The sequence below is a fragment of the Scyliorhinus canicula genome, chromosome 13, assembly GCF_902713615.1.
Source record: "Scyliorhinus canicula chromosome 13, sScyCan1.1, whole genome shotgun sequence".
In the NCBI taxonomy this organism is placed as follows: Eukaryota; Metazoa; Chordata; class Chondrichthyes; order Carcharhiniformes; family Scyliorhinidae; genus Scyliorhinus; species Scyliorhinus canicula.
Window position 1 is genome coordinate 138,096,573 of NC_052158.1, and position 24,223 is coordinate 138,120,795.

Here is a 24,223-nt window from a genome sequence, read left to right on the forward strand (position 1 = left end):
TATTAATGGAACACCACAATGATAAGGTTGTCATAGCAATTATTTGGTTTATGTAGGTCTATGGAAATTTCAGGTCTGCGGAGAATATTTTTCCCCTAACTTTCTACACTGGCACTTATGAACCTAAGAATACCACATTAGGTCAATAATCAACTGGTACAAAAGATAAAAAATATATGACATAAATATTTAAAACCATTACAGATGATTGCGATTTAACACTCGCCTTTTGCATGTCTTCCCCTTTCACCCAATTCTCTCTACCGCTTTCATTATTATTCCTAATATAAAATACTGTCTAATGAACCTTTTCACTTAAAAACAACCAAATTTAAACACTTCTGCTTAAGGTTCTCTTCTCTACAAAGTTTCACGTGCTGAAAAAAGTGGCTTCTAAAGAGAGTTCTTTTTGAACCAAAAGGCTGTTTCTTGCCCAATAAATAATGAAGTTTAAGAATTAACATGGTCACATCATAGATGGATAAAATCATTTAGGAAATAATTTTCTTTAGCAAAGACCGCCTTTCATTCACCAGCAACAACAGATACTGTGCAACTCCTTCACACCCACAGAATCCTCTGTCTTACAATCTGAAGACTGCTAAAACCCAGCTCTCATGGGACCTAATCGGTTCTTCTTGATTTAGCCTCTTTTGTCTCTTATTCTTGGTGTTATCTTGAACTGTCGAAATAGTTTTCCCAATTCTAAAAATGCTTGTATCTAATGGATAATATTGTAGCATGCCTATGATCTGGTTATACAGCTCCTCAATCCTAGTTGGCTCACGGGGAACTAATTCTTGCTTTGTTCCAGCATATGCCATAAACAATATGGCCTGTTGTAAAACACGTTAGGTAATAAGAACAAACAGGTTAAGTTTATAAAATATAACACAAATACGCACTTATCACTAGAGATGCTGCAATCTATGACAGTCCGTTTGCTGGTGTTGACAATGATGAAAGGCAACTGAATAGTAGAGTTTGGTGCAGGGGGACTCTGTGTCTGCTGTTCTGATTGTCGATTCCTCTGTACTAGATTTTTGAATGCTATTTGCTGTAAGTTGAAAATAGAAAAAAAAAGAGCTTCAAATTTGAATTACTGATTGAAAGAAAAATAACAAAATAAACAAATGACAGGACCTTAGGATAAGAAAGGGAAAGAGAAAAAAAACATGAAAGAAAATCAAAGGGAAACTACACAAAATAGTTATGATAGATCAAAAAGGAAGGAAGGAACACAGGTAGCTCGATGAATGTGTGGTTCACATGCCCACCTGATGTGCATTCATATGACTGACACATGAAAAGCATTAATTAGAACAACGTTAGATGTTAGTGATTCATTACACAGCCAATCAATTAAAGCTGCTTTGTGCAAGAGTTTCAGATCTGCCAATGTCTCATTAATTGTATGAACACATCAGTTGATGAGATAATTTAAATAAATTAGATTGAGCAAGTCAAGTAGATACAATTGTACAGTGGGTTTTACTCAGCTGTCTCCGGATGCAAGTCTCTTATCTAGTTCCTGCACGCTGAGATTATAATTTAAATTTGTTTTTGGATGGTGAAGAACGAGGAGAGGATAAGTATCAAACAGAAGTGAAGGATTTTTTTCCAGGGTGACAAAACATAGAACCATAGCACAGATGTAGGCCAGTTGGCACATCATGTCTATGCCTATTGCTCTCCCTCTCCCCAAAACCCTTCACATTCCTCTTCTTGAAATGTTTATTTAATTGTCAATTAAAACATGCAATGGTCTCTGACTCAACCGCTTACGACGTAAATCATTTCATGCTCCAATGTGAGGATTCTTTCCCACCCTGTTTATTTTTCCTCCCCTGCTGATAATTTTAAATTAATTAAAATTTCTGTTGGCCACTCAACAAAAAAAAACCGTTCCTTATCCACTCTATAAAAAAAAACTTTCATTACACCTGCCTGGCTGTAATAACAGCAGATTGAGAGGTTCAGAAGATTGGTCAGATATGGTCATGTTGCAATGTCAAAAACAGAAAGAAAAATGCTTGCACAGAAGATTTTAAGTGATCAGGCAAACAGATAGATTTTCAGCAGAAATGATAGAAAGAAACGTCAAGAATCTTGCTGTGAACAGAAATAAATCTTTTGGGAGCACAGAACTGAATCGCGAGAACACTTTGCCAAACATTTTTGAAAAAATAAACAAAGGTACAGAGGAAGACCCAGATCAAGCAAGTTCTTAAAATTGATTTTTTAATCTTGAAAGACCCTTCAAAACAATGAAAGGGCATTTTCTAGATCAAGTTCTTGCTTTAGTGCAATAATTGATTGACTCTCAAATGCTGGTTTGCAATGAAGTTAATGGGAATTGAAATAAATCACTTTTGGTGTTACGATTTAAAACAGTTACAAAATGCACCTATAAACAGGATATTTTCTTTTAAATAATTTATAAAACCATTTAGTTATAGCGATGAACTGAACTAAGGATTAGGGAAAAATCCAAGGCGTTCTACACTTATATGAGAAATAAGAGGATGATCAGAGTGAGAGTAGGGCCGATCAGGGATAATGGAGGGAACCTGTGTACAGAGTCTGAGGAGATAGCCCTAAATGAATATTTTGTTTCAGTAGTCACTAGAGACAGGGACCTTGTTGCTCATGAGAACAGCCTGAACCAGGTTAATAGACTCGAACAGGTTGATATTGAGAAGGAGGATGTGCTGGAAATTTTGAAAAGCATCAGGATAGATAAGTCCCCTGGGCCAGATGGGGTATAGCCAAGGTTACTACTGGAAGCAAGGGAGGAGATTGCTGTGCCGTTGGCGATGATCCTTGCGTCCTCACTCTCCACTGGAATAGTACCGGATGATTGAAGGGAAGCGAATGTTCTTCCCCTGTTCAAGGAAGGGAATAGGGAAATCCCTGGGAATTACAGACCAGTAAGTCCTACGTCTGTGGTGAGCAAAATATTGGAAAGGATTCTGAGAGATAGAATTTATGATTATTTAGAAAAAGATAGTTTGATTAAAGATAGTCAACATGGCTTTGTGAGGGGCAGGTCATGCCTCACCAGCCTCATTGAATTCTTTGAGGATATGACGAGACACATTGATGAAGGTTGGGCAGTGGATGTCGTGTATATGGATTTCAGTAAAGAATTTTATCAGGTTCCCCACGGTAGGCTCATTCAGAAAGTTAGGTGGCATGGGATACAGGGTCATTTGGCTGTCTGGATACAAAATTGGCTGGCCGAAAGAAGACAGTGAGTGGTAGTGGATGGAAAGTATTCTGCCTGGAGGTTGGTGACCAGTGGTGTCCCGCAGGGATCTGTTCTGGGACCTCTGCTCTTTGTGGTTTTTATAAATGACTTGGATGAGGAAGTGGAAGGGTGGGTTAGTAAGTTTGCCGATGACACGAAGGTTGGTGGAGTTGTAGATAGTGTCGAGGGCTGTTGCAGGTTACAACAGGACATTGACGGGATGCAGAGCTGGGCTGAGAAGTGGCAGATCGAGTTCAACCTAGACAAATGTGAAGTGATTCATTTTGGAAGGTCAAATTTGAATGATGAACACAGGGTTAAAGGCAGGATTCTTGGAGGTGTGGAGGAACAGATAGGTCTCGGGGTCCACATACATAGATCCCTTAAAGTTGCCACCCAGGTTGATAGTCATAGAATGTACAGTGCAGAAGGAGGCCATTCGGCCCATCGAGTCTGCACCAGCTCCTGGAAAGAGCACCCTACCCAAGGTTAATACCTCCACCCTATCCCCATAACCCAGTAACCCCACCCAACACTAAGGGCAATTTATCATAGCCAATCCACCTAACCTGCACATCTTTGGACTGTGGGAGGAAACCGGAGCACCCGGAGGAAACCCACGCACACACAGGGAGGATGTGCAGACTCCACACAGACAGTGACCCAAGCCGGAATCGAACCCTGGGACCCTGGAGCTGTGAAGCGATTGTGCTATCCACAATCCTACCGTGCTGCCGATAGGGTTGTTGAGAAAGCGTATGGTGTGTTGGCTTTCATTAATAGGGGGATTGAGTTTAAGAGCCACGAGGTTTTGCTGCAACTTTATAAAACCCTGGAATATTGTGTCCAGTTCAGGTCACCTCATTATAGGAAGGATATGGATGCTTTGGAGAGGGTGCAGAGGAGATTTACCAGGATGCTGCCTGGATTGGAGGGCATGTCTTTTGAAGATAGGTTGAAGGAGCTAGGGCTTTTTATCACTGGAGCGAAGAAGGAAGAGAGGTGACTTGGTAGAGGTATACAAGGTGATGAGAGGCATGGCTAGAGTGGATAGACAGAGACGTTTCCCTAGGGTGGAAATGGCTGTCACATGGGGACATCACTTTAACGTGATTGGAGGAGGTTATAGGGGAGATGTCAGAGGTAGGTTTTTACACAGAGAGTGGTGGGTGTGTGGAACGGACTGCCAGCAGAGGTGGTGGGAGTCAGAGTCATTAGGGACATTTAAGCGACTCTTGGACAGGCACATGGACAGCGGTAAATTAAAGGGGTGTAGGTTAGGTTGATCTTGGATTAGGATAAATGGTCAGCACAACATCGTGGGCCACAGGGCCTGTACTGTAATGGACTATTCTACGTTCTATTCAAAACCTATCATACTAAAATGCAACAATAGAATAACTACTTGTATTTGTATAGCACCGAACATCCCTTGGTACGTCGGAAAGGTGTAAAAGGGAAGAAAATGGATGGCAAGTGAAGACTAAAGGAAATGTTACAGAACTGACCAAGTGCTTGGGTTTCAGGGAGGGTAAACCAGTGATGATTGAAGACTAACATCATACTGCAGCTCCTAAATTTCAGAATTGCCATCTGGGGAAAGATGTGGGCGGAGGCGAACCACATCCTTGGAGAGGAGAATTGAAGGGATCAAGAACAGGGGAAGAAAAAGTGAATAGGTATCTTTTTTGAGGTATTTTCTCATGGTGGCCCGGAAGCAACATTGATGCAAGGTTGAGATGGGTTCCCTTGTCCACAATGTTCACTATCTTGAGTGGTGGAACATACGGCACAATGTTAACAGAGTAGTGGAGGAACTTAACAAATGGGCCAAAAAGGTATAAAGATAAGCAATTACAGATGACGGATTATTAAGGTAAGTAAATTACTGGATTTTTTCTCTCTCAACAGATAATTACAGACCTATTTTTTGCCGTCAACAAATTAGAGGTTTAAGCGTGTATGACTATACTGCATGACAATTGCCAAATTTGTGCAATGTGACTTCCATATTCATGCATTATTCCAGTAAGATCCACATCATATGATACAAACTACTCACAACAAGCTGTCAGTGTTAATTTGCTCTCTTTATCGTTATTCTGACGTCAGGGTTCAAAGTCTTAATTGCACTTCAGAAACAAACATAAGCACCATTGGTGCAATTATTCTGACAAACAACTAAATAGGTTCTATGTGGACACAGATATGTTCGTTACCTGCAGTATCAATTCTTGCAGCTGAGCCCTCTTCTGTTTAATTCGTTCTATTCGCCTCTGTTTCTCCACCTGGAAATTAAACCACTACCATTAGAATGCAAAGAAATAAGTGACGGGGTTGCAGTGGATTGGAACAGGGGTTTCTCAACCAGGGGTCCTCAAGTTTGTAAGGGGACGCGAGACAACAACGGCAACAAAAACCGTCCAGGAGAAGCAAGTAACAACACCAACACCGGATACATTCGCGTATAGCCCTCTCTATATTGGACATAATTAATGTAACGGTTTCTCCGGCACCCAAATGTATATGTAGCTCCCCAGTTTCCTCCCCACACACAGATAGGTGCCTACTTATGTGTTAAAAACAATATTGCCAACTGTACAGAGTTGCTGTTGTTGAGTTAGTGCATAATACCCCACCAGTTTATTTTTGTGTTTTTCTTCTCTTTTATATATATATATTATTCTGTGCACATAACTGTAAATATACTTTGTTCAAAAACCCAATAAAAAACATTTATAAAAAAAAAGTGAGGCTGCTTCCACCAACCCAGAAAAGTGTATGTTGTTTCAGAAAGCAGGGTTTTGTTTTAAAGTTTCTTGGCATTCCACAGCAGAGTGGGAGTGAGCCCTGTGACATATTGCCCTGACAATCATAGCGGGACTGCCATGTCACAATATTACTGGATTTTTTTTCATACATCAAATATCTATAAGGGATTGTTGCGTAAAGGGCTGTTTATTTCTGAATCTAACAAAGCAGGCTGTCTTTTTGGGGGAAAAGTTCTATAAAACTAAATTTTAACTGTGTAAATGCAATCTTGTGTGTTTTTAATTTTCTTTTATTTTGTTAATAAATGTTAATAAAGGTGTAGATGGATTCAATGGATGGGAGGCAGGTTTGTGTGATGGACTGGGCAGTGTTCACGACTCTCTGAAGTTTCTTGTGGTCTTGGGCCGAGCAGTTGCCATACCAGGCTGTGATATAGCCAGATAGGATGCTTTCTATGGTGCATCTGTAAAAGTTGGTAAGAGTTAATGTGGACATGCCGAATTTCCTTAGTTTCTTGAGGAAGTATAGGCGCTGTTGTGTTTTCTTGGTGGTAGCGTCGATGTGGGTGGCCCAGGACAGATTTTTGGAGCTGTATAGCCCCAGGAATTTGAAACTGCTAATCATCTCCACCTCGGCCCCGTTGATGCTGACAGGGGTGTGTACAGTACTTTCCTTCCTGAAGTCAATGACCAGCTCTTTAGTTTTGCTAGCATCGAGGGATAGATTGTTGTCGCTGCACCACTCCATTATCTCCCTCTAGTTCCTAAAGTGGGTGAAAATATTTGAGAATTCAAGAAAATTTTAATTCTATTGAGGAGAGAGTTTCTAAATTGCGGAAACAGATGGAGCAAAAGAAAAGAGGCTGACATATCTGAAAGTGAGGGATAATATTGTGTCAATTCAATGAAAGTTTTCATAGAACTCTTCAAAAAAAACTATAATACCTGCTGAACAATCAGAACTGGTTTAGACTAATTGGTTTATCTATTTAAGGGTATTTCTGCCGTTGCCACCAAACTAACCTTCTTCCACACTAAATACAGAATCTCAGGAATGTCTACAGCCTCAAGAACAATGGTTTGCATTTATATAGTACCTTTGCCCTACTAAAGAGCATTATTCAAACATGATTTGACACTGAGCCACATGAGAAATGAAAAAAAAAAGAAAATGGCTTATTGTCACGAGTAGGCTTCAATGAAGTTACTGTGAAAAGCCCCTAGTCGCCACATTCCGGCGCCTGTCCAGGGAGGCTGATACGGGAATCGAACCGTGCTGCTGGCCTGCTTGGTCTGCTTTAAAAGCCAGAGATTTAGCCTGGTGAGCTAAACCAGCCCCTGGAGAAGATATCAGCACAGGTAATCCAAAGGTTAATTGAAGAACCTGAATACTGGCAAAAAGAGAGGAGTGTTGCTGAAGCTTTTCACAACAATTTGTAATGTAGAAAAAAAGGTTCAGCAAGTACGGCCCAATCGCAGAAACACAGCCAACGTTAGATGTGATTCTGTGATTGGGCAACACTTGTTGACCAATCCGGAGTGCAATAATAGCTTCAACAACAACAAATTGAAGATAATTAGCCAAGTTCATAACGTGGCTCATTTACGTGGAACCGTTCTCTGCAAACAAAAAGAATATATATCCACGTATTGTACCATTTCTGAATTACTCAGGAGCTTGGGGAGCCTATGGTTCTTTTTCCAGTAATATTAATTGAAGAGAAAGGCTTTAAAGGAGAGAAGCAAAGAAATAGACAATTGTCAGGAAGCAATTCCAGAGCTTTTGACCTAGCCAATTAAAGGAACAGTTGGGAATGAAGTGCCAAAAGTCCAGGAGTGCAGAGATCTTAGACGGTTGCAGTGCTAGAGGAGGTGAGAGATACAGAGAAGGATGAAGACAGAGAGTGCTGTTAAGAAAAGCACCAGCAACAGCTTTCCCATTGAGTAAAACAAAAATAATAATGCGTTTCATTGTAGAATTAATTTTTCACCCCCCTATGTTTGCTGTGTTACAGTGTATCCCTTAATTTCTAATAACATGGAAGGGGGGAGCGCAGAATCAAAAAGGTTGCAAACCACTACGACACGCAAGCGCGCGCACACACACTCCTCCACTTATCTGCCAACTTGCAACAGCCCACAAAATGGTAGAAAAAGTTCACAATGCCCCCTCCCCCCGCCGCCTACCATTTCTTGCTGATCTATTCAGCCCACCCAAGGTATGGCTCCCATCAAGAAGGACTATTTGGGGGGCAGCACGGTGTCGCAGTGGTAGCACTGCAGTCTTACGGCGCTGAGGTCCCAGGTTCGATCCCGGCTCTGGGTCACTGTCCATGTGGAGTTTGCACATTCTCCCTGTGTTTGTGTGGGTTTAGCCCCACAACCCAAAGATGTGCAAGGTAGGTGGATTGAACACGCTAAATTGCCCCTTAATTGGACAAAATGAATTGGGTACTCTAAATTTTTTTTTTAAAAGGACTATTTGGAAAAACCCTGGGATATAGGAATTCACTGCAAATTGGAGGAACCATTGGACATGACAAACAAGTAGCTGGTCTCAAACTCAACCCAACAGTTGCCTGATTTCAAACTTCTACGAAAAGAGTGGTCCACCCGTAACAGGTTCAGGAATGGCCCCAGACCCGGCTTGGCTAACCTCCACAGATGGGTGTATGAGCACCAGCCCATATGCCTGTGGGAAAGAGCAATCTATGCACCACATCATAGAAGAATATTCAATCCAGACTCAGCGGAAGCCTATCCGCACTCAACACAGCGGGGCCTTAAGAAACTGCTCGTCTTAGGGACTTTGCATTTGCTAAATAAAACATGCAGGATCTCCTTTCACCTACATTAGGTTTGCAAGAGACAAGAAAGGCAGCATGGTAGCATAGTGGTTAGCACAGTTGCTTCACAGCTCGAGTCCCAGTTTCGGTTCCCGGCTGGTTCACTGTGCGGAGTTTGCACGTTCTCCCCGTGTCTGCGTGGGTTTCCGCCGGGTGCTCCGGTTTCCTCCCACAGCACGGTAGCATGGTGGTTAGCATAAATGCTTCACAGCTCCAGGGTCCCAGGTTCGATTCCCGGCTGGGTCACTGTCTGTGTGGAGTCTGCACGTCCTCCCCGTGTGTGCGTGGGTTTCCTCCGGGTGCTCCGGTTTCCTCCCACAGTCCAAAGATGTGCGGGATTAGGTGGATTGGCCATGCTAAATTGCCCGTAGTGTCCTAAAAAGTAAGGTTGGGGGGGGGGGGGGGGAGGTTGTTGGGTTACGGGTGGATACGTGGGTTTGAGTAGGGTGATCATTGCTCGGCACAACATCGAGGGCCGAAGGGCCTGTTCTGTGCTGTACTGTTCTATGTTCTAGTCCAAAGATGCGCGGGTTAGGTAGGCTTGAGCAGGGTACTCTTTGTAAGGGCGGGTGCAGACTGGATGGGCTAAATGGCCTCCTTCTGCACTGTAAATTCTATAAGAAGTTAGATTACACATGAAGGTGGTGGCCCTACCCCCATCTTAAATTCGGGGCGAGTCTGCGTCTGCTAGCCAGAAAGCTCTAGGTCAGTTTTACAGCTGTAGGGCTAAATGTCTCAGGGCGAGGCTTCTGCGCCCATCTGGAAGGAGGTCCAGCCTCTGGAGCCTCCCGTCAATCAGATGGTCGACAGCTCTCTAGTCCCCGTAGTGCCACTGAGCCCGGTGATCACTGCTGGAATTGCAGTCAGTGTAACACATTGAAGTGCCCAGGAGCCAGATTTGAAGCTGAGTGAGTTTTTATACCATGGCCAGTCTGCTAGAGCTGGCAAGATGTTGGGAGGATCTGGTTCAAGAGGCTGAGGAGGGTGGGGGACGTCCACTGGGCAGTGTGACTAAACCCTCCCCCACATCCTGCAAAAAAGCCACCAGTCGCCACATGCCACGGGCACCCTCGTGATAGGAGAAAGGCCTTAAGTGGCCATTAATTGGCCACTTAAGGGCCTCACGTGACCGAAGGACAGGCAGGCAACTCAATGCCTCTTCCGCCGTTTGTAACATACCAGTCAGGGTAGTCAGGTAGATGATAGACATGGCACTGCCACTATGGCACCTGATTTAAAGACCCCCCGCCTTCTTTCCCTGCCAGTGTGCTCCCTGAGGACTCAAAATTCCATCTGAAGGGTGAGAATGTGCTGCGTTAAATTGACTGTATTTCAGAGAGGATTCTCTAGGCATTGCATAGTTTTCTTCCTCTACTAATTCAACTGGTGCAACTCAAACCAAATGCCTCATTAATATTTCAACGTGAGTGAATGTATGGACAGCAATATGCAAGCAAAATAAATCTCATATCAACATATTGGAGCAAATCATCTTGAATATAGATTCCACAGAGTAATTTTTACAAATGCACTTTTGAACATTCAGGAGATTATATCGTTCTATTTGGAAGCAGCTGCTGGCTGCACGAATTATATGATTCCTGAGAATTATTCTGCTCATCTGAGATTTTAAAACACACTCAAACCTGCAATTATTGATTCATCCTGTAAAAATAGCAATGCTGGCTTAAGGGTTTTGCCATGATCTGTTTACAGATGGTTAGCACAGGTATTCCATCTCTTGCTATGTTCAATAAAGTGCTCTCAACTACCCTCAGCACCTGAAACTTTTCCATTAGAGAACCAGAAACTGAATTAATGGAACGTGCACCAGAAAGTACAATAAAGGATTAGTCCACACTGCAGTACAGTTGAAGTGCCCTGCTGGGTCTGCCTTTCCAATTAGTTTTCTAAAAGACTGATGCAGCGAACACATCTCAATGACAATTCCCACACTTCAGACTTTTGATGTGATTTTCCGCGTCTTATTTGAACTTACTGATGCTTATCTGGAATCCAGAATAAATTGTTAACGCTGCTCTTTTTAATTTGCCATCTATAGATCGATTCCCCTCCACCCTCAATGGTGTACCAAGAGCTGCTCTACGACATGTGCCCAGGAGAACCGACTTGCTAAAATTATTATTGACGACTTCTCGGACACATTTCAAATGTACCCTTTCAAGGTATACTTGGTACCCGTTAATATTTTTAATGCAACTTGCTGGTTTTAAAGCATGGTTTTCTTATCCAGGAGCAGCTTTCTATATGGTTATTAACTATTTTCTTCGCTTGTGCAGGCAATATGTGATTTATATCGATTTGCCGGTGGGGGGAGGGGGTCAGGAATTTACACATCAGAGGAAAAAAAAGGAATTGAAAGCTATTAATGCCAGGCACCTGCGCAAAGCGGTTGCCCTTCAGGGTCCCAGATTCAATCTCACTAAAGGCAACAGTAGAAGCAAATGTCTTTCACGTGAAATTGACTTTGCTCTGGAACTGACGGATTTCCCTTCTTCATCCCCATTTTACTCACTGCCAGAGACCCTCACCCTGTCCACATCCAGACCTGACTTCTTCCTCAGGATCTCCTTACTAGCTCCTCGAGTGCTGACCGATTCAGTATTCTCCCATGCAAATCCTATTCCGTACGGGAAGCCCAATGCCCCATTCTATGCTGACCGTCAGTGATTTTCAGCTGCCTTGTGCGTCGCTTTTAAAATTATAGCCGGTTTCAAATCTCTCTGCGGGCCTCACCTGTCCCCACCTGAATGAGAATTGACGCTACGCTCATTCCGCATTCCTGTCTCTAAGCATTAGAACTGCCATACGTGACAGCTAAAGGAGAGTTGATGATACCAATTTTCCCAAGCTGACAGGAAAAATATAGCTGAGTCAAGGATGGGAACGAAAGTCCATCCCTCAAAATCAACAGGATTCTGTCACCCAAGACCGTCCCTAGATTTCAGTGAATCTCAGTGCTTGATGCAGATACCGAATGTGTTATGTACATGTTTTCTCATTATTTTCTTTCTTGCTTTATTTTCCTTTCATTATATTTCCTGGCTGAATTTTTTTCTCGCATTTTGTTCTGATTCTGTGCCCTCACATTCTTCTCATGCATCCAAATTTGAAAATAAACGAGCAAACATTGACAAACAAGTTTCAAACCTGGGTTAAGCTGACCGTGTAGCCAAATGTTTATAGTTGACATGTGTCAGACCGGAGGGAGTATCAGTCTAAAGTTGGCATAATTGAAAGATCACATTCAAGTTACAATGGATTATGGAATATAATGAAATTGAACACAAATTATGGGATGGGGAACTGAAATCTTAAAAAAAAAAGCTAGATTCTTTTTGTGTGTAAATCAGGCCACTCAGGGGCTAGAGAAATGAATGATCGAGAACGATAACGAGACAAGGGGTGAAGTTGGAAACTGGGACTTTTTTTTTTGAAACACAACTCACTCAAGTTGAAATGATAAAAAACGTTCTAATGAGAGGGATGGCCTCACGAGTGATCCCCTCTCCCTTGCCATGCAAATGTATGCATGGTGGGGAGCCTGCGAGATTCTGTCGACATCCCGTTATCGGGTGGCCATTTTAAGCAATTGGCCCAATACCGAGGACTGATGGCTGCCCCCCCCCCCCCCCCCCCCCCCACCCCCCATGCAGCTGGGGCGAGGGGCTGTCAATCATAGGAAGAGTGATTATACAGTTGTGGTCAGCATCAAAGCAGGGCAATGGAGATGCATTCAAGTGTGATATTGGAGAAGATCAATGAACAGCCCACCAAGCAGATGTCTCTGGAGTAATAAAACTGTCAATCACTGGCCAATGCAATGTATTGCTGCGTGAAATTGAATGGAAGCTCTGCATTTCAAAGGCTGTCAAGGGATTTAAATCCCGTTGAAGTGTACTGGGCTTTCCAGGAAGCCTCTGACACTTGTAGCAGCAGCTGCTTTCAATTTTTCTGCCCAAGGCAGCAGATGTTAGGCAAGGGTAAGTAAAAATGTAGCAATGTCAAGGTAAATAGATCATCGTGGGGTAAATCATCATTGAGACAAGTTGTAAGGAGCAGGCCAGTATGCATAAAAATTATTTAGATAGTTAACATATATGTTGATGCTTTGACTTCAATTTACTCTATTTGAGCACTTCCATTATTCCTTTTAATCTGCTGCTATCCTCTTAAAGTTGAAAGTCCATTTTGTGCAAGTGAAATTAATGCTTACGCAGAATCTGGAACAAGAATGAAATTCGACAATGGCTGTGGGTTGTAGGATAGTTCCACTCTTTGGGAACATTATGGGTCAGCTTCACCTTTTCAAAAAATCAAACAGTGACATTGGCAGCAATCGAGTTTAAAAACAATTTCGCCAAATCTTCCGGTGTCGGATCATCGGAGACTGGATGTATATCTGAAGGTGCGCACTGGGATCCTGTAGAGGTCCTCACACACCAACCTATGCGGGAACTACCTGGGAAGTTTCAACTTCCAATGGACAATTTGTCTGCTCCACGAAACACTCCGTGAGCATGTCCGCCTCCGAGATGGAGGTGGAGACTTTGAGTAGTTCCGTGATACTTACCTGCAAAATTACCCCGGAAATATTACTCAGGTTAAAACCTAGTCTAACATCGAGGTAACTCCACAAGTGACCCCCTTACCTCCACTGACCGCTCCCCTTGACCCAATCAGACAGCCTCAATCTCACTAGACCCGACTACCACCTGGCGACTCCCCGACCTGACCCTCCTGCCAACCTGACCTGACTACCCCCGCCACCCAACTAGTCGCTCACCTAACTACCACCTCAACCACTTCGGAACCTCACCCAACTACCCATTCAAAGACTGGACCTTTAAATTTACCATACGGCAGCTGGCACTGTAAAATGGGAGCATGTCATATCATTCCCAGACATTGCGCTGCGCATTTCTTTTACAGCCGTGGTCGGATGATCCTGGGAGAAAAATCGCTCGACAGCGTCTAATCGGGGGAATCTTCTAGTGCAGCTGTAATCCCTACATCATTGACGCTCCTTGGAAAATTCGAGCCGTTTTGTTTAAACTAGAGGACGTCGGCTCACAATTTAAATGGGGAAGGTGCCCGGAAAGCTTAAATTTAGCTACTTTATGTAAGTGAGTGCTGAACGTGTGAAATGGACCACCCAAGGAGGCAGACAACATGAACACATTTAAAGGACAATTGAACAGATATGGGAGCACAGATAATTAAGATGTAATAGTTATTGGGACCAAGATGGACTGTAGAATGTTTTTCCATCCTGCAGTGATTAGCTAACACAACAAAATGTTTTCCGGCACATTCCGGCACATACAATTAAAGTTAGGCAATAAAGGCAGCCCAGCGAAACAGTACACTTTATACCAACCAATTGTGCAATACAATGGTAAGACACAGGACTGTGCACACAATTTCCCACACAAGCAGTTTTCTGTTTCAGCAATGGCATGAGGGGCCAAAACGAATGAAGGTCTGACACTTTAACACAGAGAAGCTAGAGTCAAAGAGGGAGTCAAGCCAGGCTATTCTCCTGTACTTCCTTAGCAGCTAATTAAAGATCAACAGTGTAACTGGCTTGGCAGGATGTAGGCAGCCTGAATTCTTGGCTGTGGAATAGTGAGTGACCAGAAAGAGGGAAAAATTAGAAGTAGGATAGAATAGGGAAAAGGCAAAAGCTAAGGAATTAACACAAAGGTAAGCAGACGTTCCGGAAGAGAAGAAACATCAAAAGCGCAAGAAAAGATTACAGAGCTTGCATTTATATATCAGGATGGCCCAAATCACTTAAAAGCTAAATGTATTCCAAAACTCGCCACTCTTGTAATATAGCAGCCAATTTGCGTACCATAGTATCCACAAAATAGCAAAACTCCCCCACAAGCCTCTGTTTTAGTTATGTTGGTTGAGGGATAAATATTGGCTTGGAGAACTGTTCCGATGGTAGTGGGTCATCGCTGATATTTGCTCACAAAGTCAGTTACAGAATCGGTCTTCTACAAAACAGGGCCGTAGAATTTTCACATCCACCCAACAGGGTAGCTGGGGACCCCTGTTTAACACCTCATCTGAGATGTAGCACCTCCAACAGTGCAGCACTCCTTCAGTACTGCACTGGAGTATCCGCCTTAGATTATGTGCTCAAATCTCTGGGGTGGGACTTGAACCCATAAACCTCTGACTCAGAGGGAGTGTTATCCACTGAGCTAGAGATGACATTAAAAAAAAAATCAGGTGAAAGACGGTCAACTAAAACTTAACAAATTATAAAATGTGTCTTGCTAGGATAATCCGATTTTCAACCTATTCAGATTCAACTGTCCAGCTTCTTCATGCTTTCAATTGCTCAGGTGCTAGCAAACTCAAACCATAAGTACGAGTTTAAGTTGATTTACAATAACCTCACCTCAAGATTCTGAAATTCCTGAGCAGAATTTGTGGGAAGCCCAATCCATCGGATTTCTTTCTTCTCTTTAGAAATTATGTTCATAGCCATCAGCACGTTAAGTGCATCATAAACACGACGTCGAATATTCTTTTGATCATATGCCTGCTGAAAGGGGGCATGCAAAACAAATCTTTTTTTTCTTTAAATATTTTTATTCAAACAATTTCCATTTCATACATAACACCAAAACAACACATCCCATCCAAACAACACCCCCAATCATAAACTCCCCCTCCCGAGAAAGTCAACATCCCATAGACCCCTTCCCCTCCTCCCCACTCGCCCTTTAGCAACTAATGGTGGCCAGCTCTTTGAAATACAGAAAAAATGGTACAATCTCTCAACTGTTCTTCTCATGGTGTACTTAACTTTCTTGAAGTATAGGAACTTCATCAAATCTCCCAGCTGCACCGGGTGTTGTTTTTAAATAAATTTAGCGTACCAATTCATTTTTTCCAATTAAAGGGCAATTTAGCGCGGCCAATCCACCTAGCCTGCACATCTTTGGGTTGTGGGGGCGAAACCCACGCAAACCTGGGGAGAATGTGCAAACTGCACACAGACAGTGACCCGGGGCCGGGATCAAACCTCGCAGCCGTGACGCAGCAGTGCTAAAGACTGAGCCACCCTGCTACTCATAACCGAATGGAGAAGCCGATCTCCAACCCTTCCGCACTCGCCTCCGAGGAATCAGTAAAGCGAAGGCCAGGGCATCGGCCCCCGTACCCATCTGCAGCTCCGGCAAGTCTGACACCCCAAGTATGGCCACTCAGGGACAGGGCTCCAGTTCAATTTTCAGAATCGCTGACGTGGTGCTAAAGAAGGAGACCCAGAACCCTGCGAACTTAGAACATGACCAGAACATGTGCACATGGTTGGCCGCACCCCTACCACGTCGCTCGCATTTGTCCTCTACACACGCAAAAAACCTGCTCTTCCTGGACTTAGTTTTAGCTGTATTAAGCCAAGCCACGCTCGCGTATGAGGATGTGGTGTTCACCTTCGCAGGACCTCACTCCACACCCCATCCTCCAACACCAGCCCCAATTCCTCCTCCTACTTGGCCTTAGCCCCCTCCACCGATACCGCATCTTCACACATAATCCTTCCATAGATAGCAGAGGTACTCCCCTCGTCCTCCGACCCAGCGAGCTAAAGAACCCTCTCCATCAACGAGGTTGGTGGGGCCACATGTTAGAAAAATCTCTTTCGCAACGTTGCGAACTTGCAGGTATCTGAACGAGTCAGACCGCAAGACAAATTCTGGGCTTGCCCACGACGCCCACGTCTCAGGAAAGAATGAAATTAAAAGCTACTGAAGATTACAAAATTTCTTAATGGTACAGAATCCCCATATGTGAAGGTCACAGAAATACGGAGGAATCAACTATATGAGAGATTATAAACTGAATTGATCATAATAGGATTTGACTTATAGAATTTATAGTGCAGGAGGAGGCCACTCGGTCCATTGAGTCTACACCAGCCCCCGAAAGGGCACCCTACCTAAGCCCACACCTGCACCCTATCCCCGTAACCCCACCTAACGCTTGGACACTACGTGGCAATTTAGCGTGACCAATCCACCCAACGCGCACATCTTTGGACTTAGTGTGAAGGGTTATTCTACTTACAGAATCTGAAGACATGTGGTTATTGGAATTACTGAACTCAGCCACCAACTCATCGGCCACTTCATTGTACGAAGTTGTTCCCTTCCGCTGCACCTTCTCACACACTTTCATCGAAAAGTGCCGTAAACCTTTTCCATTCTTTTCCCCTTTCTTGCTCCTTTTGCTGAAAGAAAAAAAAATCAAGATTATAGATATTGTTTGCGCGGGGATTTTTTTTACAATTTATTTGATGTGCGCGAATGTGAGAGAGGTCAAGCGGAGCCAAAGCCTTACATTTTCCCTTATTTATGATATTTATAATACTATTGCCTGTTTGATTAGCATTACTCAACTGCACTCATATTTTCAAAGGAATACCTTTTTGCATCCTTAGCCTAAGTGTGCATCCACACCTAACTTCATTTCCTATTGAATTTACTCCTACCCGTCGTTTCAGCTGAGATTTAAGTGCAGTACGTAGGCAGCGCAGGATTGTCAGAGGTGCCATCTTTCATATTACATGTCAAACTGAAGTCCTGGTCAAGTGGATGCAAAAGATTCTGTGGACTGAATTTAATGGAGTTCAACGATGCGTGTTAGGTGGCGGATGGGCTTGCAGTGGGAGCTACACTTCCTATTCCTGGGGGGAGGGGGAAAACTGACCCCTATTAAGTCCACGGCAGCATTGTTTGACATGTGGCTCAATACAAGTAGGCTCATTCCTAAGCACTTAAATGCCATTATTCCTCAGTCCACCAGGATTTACTGGTGACTCAATGATTCTCTCAAGCTCACATAGCCATCACCTCACCCCCCCAAACAACCACCAATGGTCCATGGAGGTTGCCCAGCAAACCCTGTAGGGGTCGCAACTCTTGCTAGGGGATCCCTCTTGCAAAGACACAGTATCCAATGGAGTGCCAGGTGGCTGAGAGCCACCTACCCAGCCCTTGTATCTGCCCCCCCCCCCCCCCCCACCACCACCACCACCACCCCCAAAGCCAGAATCCTATACCCAAGTGAAAGCCTGATGCTGACCATCTGAGTGCCTGATAGGCATTTAATTCAGTCTGGCCTCTCCCACCCAAGGTGACGTAGGTCTCCCATTGGTTCTGCAATCAGTGGACGGGATGTGCATCAGGAACACAAAATTCAGCCCCTTGGCACGGTTCCAGCTCTTTCCAGCTCCCCATTTCCCAATCAAACACCACCAAAAAGCAATAACTGATCATTTCACTCTAGTGCTGCTTTTAGGACCTTGCTATGAGAGACTGGCTGCTGTATCCGCCTACACTCCTGCAAGTATGGCTGTGAAACACTGGAATGACCTGAGAATTTGAATCACGTTACATAAAAGTAGGTTCTTCCTTTTAAAATGCGCTGCAACATATCCATCTGCATTCAGCTGGATAGGTCACCAGTCACCCACCACATTCAGCAAACCTGTTTGGTTTTCCCTGAAGATTTTGTTGTTAAATCGTGCTTTTTAACCCAAACTTGTATTCTGTTCTATGTTCGGTAACCAACCTTCTACCTGCTGGCATGCTTCCTCTTGTGCCATTTCACTTGAAATTGTGCAACACGTGAGAGAATTTGCTAAATGTCAATTGTTGTGATGCACAGTAAATAAATTCAAATCTGCACTTTTCGTATAAACAAACAGTTAAAAAGCACCGATTTTGCCTCTCTCTCTCTCTCGCCCCCCCCCCCCCCCCCCCCCCCCCCCCCCCCCCACATTCAGCTGACACTGAAGGATTCTTTATATATCCAAGTCAGGTTATAAGCAAATTTGCCAATGCACTTCACAGGCTGTAAGCTGTACAAAAAACAGAACGAACAAACTGACAGTAATTTACGTCATGGCCCACAATTTATAAAGAGCCTTACTCCCACATTATTTCCTACAAAGAGAAACAGATCCACTTTTGTGCAACAGCAAACAGGGGTGCAATTAGTTGATTTTTTTTTTGTTAGCCTCGAGTGGTGAGAAATCAGATCACGTTGTCGGAATAATTACGTTCAAGATAAAAGGGCCCTGGCTGCCAAGGCAACCTAACCTTACATACACCTTCTGATTTATTTCTTCCGGGTATATTAGCACATACGTAACAGCACCAAATATGGCATAACAAGCACCAAATATGGCATAACAAGTACTCTCAGGTTAAAGGAAGGAAGTAAGTCTCTGATTATTTTTTACTGCCTTGAAAATGCTTTGGAAGCATATTTTTATGCAACGCAGAATGGGCATCAGAACACATTAATCAAGGTGAAAATTTGGATCTTCTGGGGGGGAAAAATCCCTGAAACCACCGATAGGTGTTTATTACCATAACTGAGGAAGAATAATTTAATGTTCCATCTGCAGAAACAGGAATATTCAGCATATTCTGCTTTACCTCCCATTTTAATATTGCGTTATCTTGTTTTCTAAACAATCTCACTGAACACACTTAAGCTTTCAGTTTTCCCCAACAGAATATCGCCCCCTTTCATCTCTGCGGCAGGTCTAAACAACTAATTACCCTGAATTAATAAATGGAAAGGATTCTGAGCTTGTAGTACACACTCTTCTTACCATCCCCTTTGCTATTACAAACCTTTCTATTATTAAACCTACTCCCAACGTACTATGCATGATAGTTTTTAACCTACAATTTGCTACTGCTTCAGAAATTTTATATATTGAAACATACATAGAAAATTGAAGCAGGAAGAGGCCATTTGGCCCTTTGAGACTGCTCCTCCATTCATTATGAGCATGGCTGATCAAGTTCAATGCCCTGATCCAGCCACCACCCCCCCCTCCATCTCTATTGACCCCTTTAGCCCCATGAGCTACATCTAATTCTTGAAATTACACACATTTGGCCTCAACTACTTTTTGTGGTAGTGAATGCCACAGATTCACCACTCTCTGGGTGAAAAATTTCTTATCCTCAAACTACTTCCCTCGTTCTGGATTCTCCCAACATCGGGAACATTCTGCATCTACCCGATCTAATCCTGTTACACATTTATAGGTTTTTATGAGATCCCCTCACTCTTCTAAACTCCAATGAATATAAACATAACTGACTTATGTGAGTCCCACCATCCCAGGAATCAGCTTGGTAAACCTTGGCAGCACTCCTTTCACGGCAAGAACTTCCTTCCTCAGATATGGACGCCAAAACTGCAGACAATACTCCAGGTGTGGCCTCACCAATGCCCTATACAATTGAAGTAAATCTGGACGGCATGGTGCCGCAGTGGTTAGCACTGCTGCCTATGGCGCGGAGGACCCGGGTTTGAACCCAGCGCCGGGTCACTGTGTGGAGTTTGCACATTCTCCCCCTGTCTACATGGGTCTCACCCCCACAACCCAAAGCTGTCTCCCTGGGCCATGATGTACCCCTGGGTCCAGTCATCTCAGGAGCTGCTGGAACTGCAAAGGCAGAGTCATGAGCATCAGGAAGGGATGACAGAATCCGTCCTCGAAATATAAGGCTGACTGGAGGAGCCCAGTTTCCTTCTCTCTGAGAAGATGGTGTGTCACTTCAATGTAATGAGGCCAATGCAAGGAAGATGTCTGCAGTGGAAACCTTGGGGCAGGATGTGCACTCTATGGTGGATGATTCCTGCCTCATGTTCAGCTCATGAGCTCAATGGTGCAGGCTCCAGTGGGTATCCACATGCATCAGCGCCAGGGGACGGCAGGGTTTCTGGATCTCACTACAGCTGTCCCTCTATCCCATGGAAGAGTCCAGGGGACCCTAGATACACAAAGGGAAGATGATCAGCTTGGCAGGAGTGTAGCTCGGGGTTTTCCACCCTGCAGACCATGGGGGCATCCGGCCCATCTGACACCCCCTCCCCCAGCCCCGCACACCAAGGAGGGCAGCACTGAAACACCCATGCAGTCTGAAAGCAGGCCAGGATTCTCAAGTTCCAGGTGTCCTCAACGTCATCCCAGGCAACAGGGCATGGAAGGCAGCCGGTTGCCTCAATCATAGCTGTGGATCCTGGGGAAACACCTAGATATAGCAGCAGGGTGAGGCACAGTAGGAAACTGTAGGCATCTAGAGGGTATGGGTGAACCTAAGCACTAGTAGAGATAAGTCACCATTGTTATATCACTCTTGTATTATATGTTACTTTGTTCACCCATACAGATCCTCCACACTGTCATTTCTTGGCGGCATGCTCCGCTAACACCCATGCACACTCAGCGCTTCATCCCTGTGGAGTGTGAGAATCACAGCGCAATGTCTCTCCCACCTCCAACACTGACGACGGTGTAAAGACACACCACTGCTGGCAGGGGCCCCGCCACCCAATGTTCATTGGCAGGACTCGTTCAGCTCTCTGTCAGGCAGGAGTCAGACATATCGCTGAAGATGAAAGGGGCATCGCTCTCTCCTCTGCAAGTCGTCATCATTCTCCTGCAGCATGTGACCAATGGCTTTGTCGCATGAAAATAGGAACCATGACAAGGACCTCCCGTAGGCAGCATATTAGTGAGTTGATGTCAGACCCTATGGTGGAAGGGTTCTTAAGTCTCTAGGCCTGGTCGTCCCCAAACTGAGATGCTTTGAGGGTATCGCTAGCCCTTTGCAGGCCTTGGCCATCCCCCGTGGTCCTTGTTCCTCCTCCTCTGCATGTTGACCCTCACCGCACTCCTCCGCATCCGAGATGTGGCGTTCTTCCATCTCCTCTTGGTCCAGCTGCTCTCCCCGCGGCAATATCAGGTTGGCAGTTCACTATGATGTGGGAAACAGTCTGTATTAGAGGGCTCTCCTTGACCGGTCCAGGCACCTTGAGCAGTCCAATTGCATGCTCGACCAGCATGAGCTTGGACGCATGACCCTCGTTTTAGCGAGAATGAACGGGTGTTTGTGGCCTCCACACTGGCTGCATTAGCCACCTTGAGAGGGGACGTTTTGACCCCCGAGGAGCCATCCCTCCAGCTGCAGCCCACCCTCAAAGACAGCTGGGATCTGTGAGCGTTGCAAGATGTAACTATCATGGACGCTCCGCAGGAAATGGCTGCACACCTGCATAATGCGCATTTCATGGTCACGGGTGAGCTGGACATTGAGGGATCGGTATCTTGAGGGAGAGGGTCTTTTTCCAAATTGGCAGGCAGTGACAAGTGGGGTACCGGAGGGATCGCTGCTGGACCCCAGCTACCCACAGATCAATGATTCAGATGAGGAGACTAAGTGTAATATCTCCAAATTTGTAGATGTCGCAAAGCTGGTTGGGAGGGTGAGCTGTGAAGAAAATGAAATGAAATGAAAATTGCTTATTGTCACGAGTAGGCTTCAATTAAGTTACTGTGAAAAGCCCCTAGTCGCCACATTCCGGCGCCTGTTCGGGGAGGCTGGTAGGGAATTGAACCGTGCTGCTGGCCTGCCTTGGTCTGCTATAAAAGCCAGCGATTTAGCCCAGTGTGCTAAACCAGCCCCTGTGAGGAAAATGCAGATCGATCAGTATGATTTGGACAAGCTGAGTGAGTGGGCAAATGCATGGCAGATGCAGCATAATATCCATTTTGGTGGCAAAAATAGGAAGGAAGATTGTTATCTGAATGGCTATGAATTAAGAGAGGGGAATGTGCAACGAGACCTGTATGTCCTCAGACACCAGTAACTGAAGGTAAGCATGCAGGTGGAGCAGGCGGTAAAGAAGATTAATGGATGTTGGCCTTCATAGCAAGAGGATTCGAGTACAGGAGCCGGGATGTTTTACTGCAATTATACAGGGACTTGGTGAGACCACACCTGGAACAATGTGTGCAGTTTTTGTCTCCTCATTTGGGGAAGGATGTTATGCTGTAGAGGGAGAGCAGCGAAAGTTTACCAGACTGATGCATTTGCCTTCTTTATAAGTCTCCCATGTGGGACCGTGTCAAATGCTTTGCTGAAATCCATGTAAACTACATCAACTGCACTACACTCATCTACACAAGGGGTAGCTGGGGCCAGAAGAGAAATGAGTCCAGCCTTACTCTCCTCTGCAGGGCGTTATTTCTGGCCACATTCAGCGGAACACAATCAATAGAATAGCGAGCTCGACAGGCTCCATGTTTCTCCAGAATCAAAAACTGAACGTAACGTGGAACATAGAATAGAGAACATAGAATTCCTGCAGTACAGAAGGAGGCCCTTCAGTCCATCGAGTCTGCACTGACCATCTGAAAAAACACCTTACCTGGCCTTATCCCCATAACCCACCTAACCGGCACATCTTTGAACTCTAAGAGGCAGTTTATCATGGCCAATCCACCTAGCCTGCACATCTTTAGACGGTGGGAGGAAACTCGGAGCACCCTGAGGAAACCTACGCAGACACGGGGAGAATGTGCAAACTCCACACAGACAGTGACCCGAGGCCGGATTTGAAACCGGGTCCCTGGGGCTGTGAGGCAGCAGTGTTAACCACTGTGCTACCCTAAGGAAGAGAACATCAAAGTGAGCAATAAGGATTCCTGACAGTGCCCTGCCCGCTCAGTTCTCTCAGCACCTGGACATCCATCAATGCGCTTCCCCATATTTCAGGTCCTTTCCACTAGGTCTCATTCCCTCCCCATCACACAGTAGCCACTTCCCCACAGTTGCCTTCTTAACTCCACCTGAACTAAGCACTTTGTCCCCTGAGTCTCAGCAGTCCCAAAAACCCACACCCAAGCATCAGGTGTAAGGGCAGCTGACTGCATTCAATGGACCAGTGTTCTAATCTCACAGGAGACCTAGACAATGTCCCCCCCCATCATCACCTTCAATGGGGAGGGTGGTGAGAGACTTCATCAAAACACCTTGCATTGGGGGCTACATCTGTGTCACCTTTGTTATGTAGACGTACAAGCCTTGAAGTTCAATGATGATGTAATTGGCACAACTGACTTAGCAAGGAAGGGTCAGGGAGCTGATTGGGCAACTGGTGGCAGGTGAGGCACACTGGATTTGTGTGAAGATTGCAATCGGCATGGCAACTTCATCCCTAGAGGTCACCCATGTTCTCCCAGCTCAGAGGAGTTGCGGTTTACACAAGCCTTCCAATAGGGGCAGCATGGTAGCATTGTGGATAGCACAATTGCTTCACAGCTCCAGGGTCCCAGGTTCGATTCCGGCTTGGGTCACTGTCTGTGCAGAGTCTGCACATCCTCCCCGTGTGTGCGTGGGTTTCCTCCGGGTGCTCCGGTTTCCTCCCACAGTCCAAAGATATGCAGGTTAGGTGGATTGGCCATGATAAATTGCCCTTAAGTGTCCAAAATTGCCCTT

The 24,223-nt window shown here is 44.8% G+C and overlaps 1 protein-coding gene across 8 annotated transcripts in view; it reads right to left on the minus strand.

Annotated features, from left to right (window-relative positions):
• Positions 1-24,223, minus strand: part of LOC119975414 (transcription factor Dp-2-like) — a 225,226-nt gene that overhangs the window by 15,991 nt on the left and 185,012 nt on the right. For 7 of the 8 annotated variants that reach the window (XM_038815035.1, XM_038815034.1, XM_038815030.1 and 4 more), the window contains 4 exons: positions 16,980-17,142; positions 15,304-15,450; positions 5,470-5,538; positions 906-1,057 (listed from right to left, as the gene is read on the minus strand). In XM_038815035.1, coding sequence (XP_038670963.1) covers positions 906-1,057; positions 5,470-5,538; positions 15,304-15,450; positions 16,980-17,142 — 531 coding nt within the window. The remainder of the gene's footprint in view (positions 1-905; positions 1,058-5,469; positions 5,539-15,303; positions 15,451-16,979; positions 17,143-24,223) is intronic. The other variant, XM_038815032.1, reaches the window with a different exon arrangement.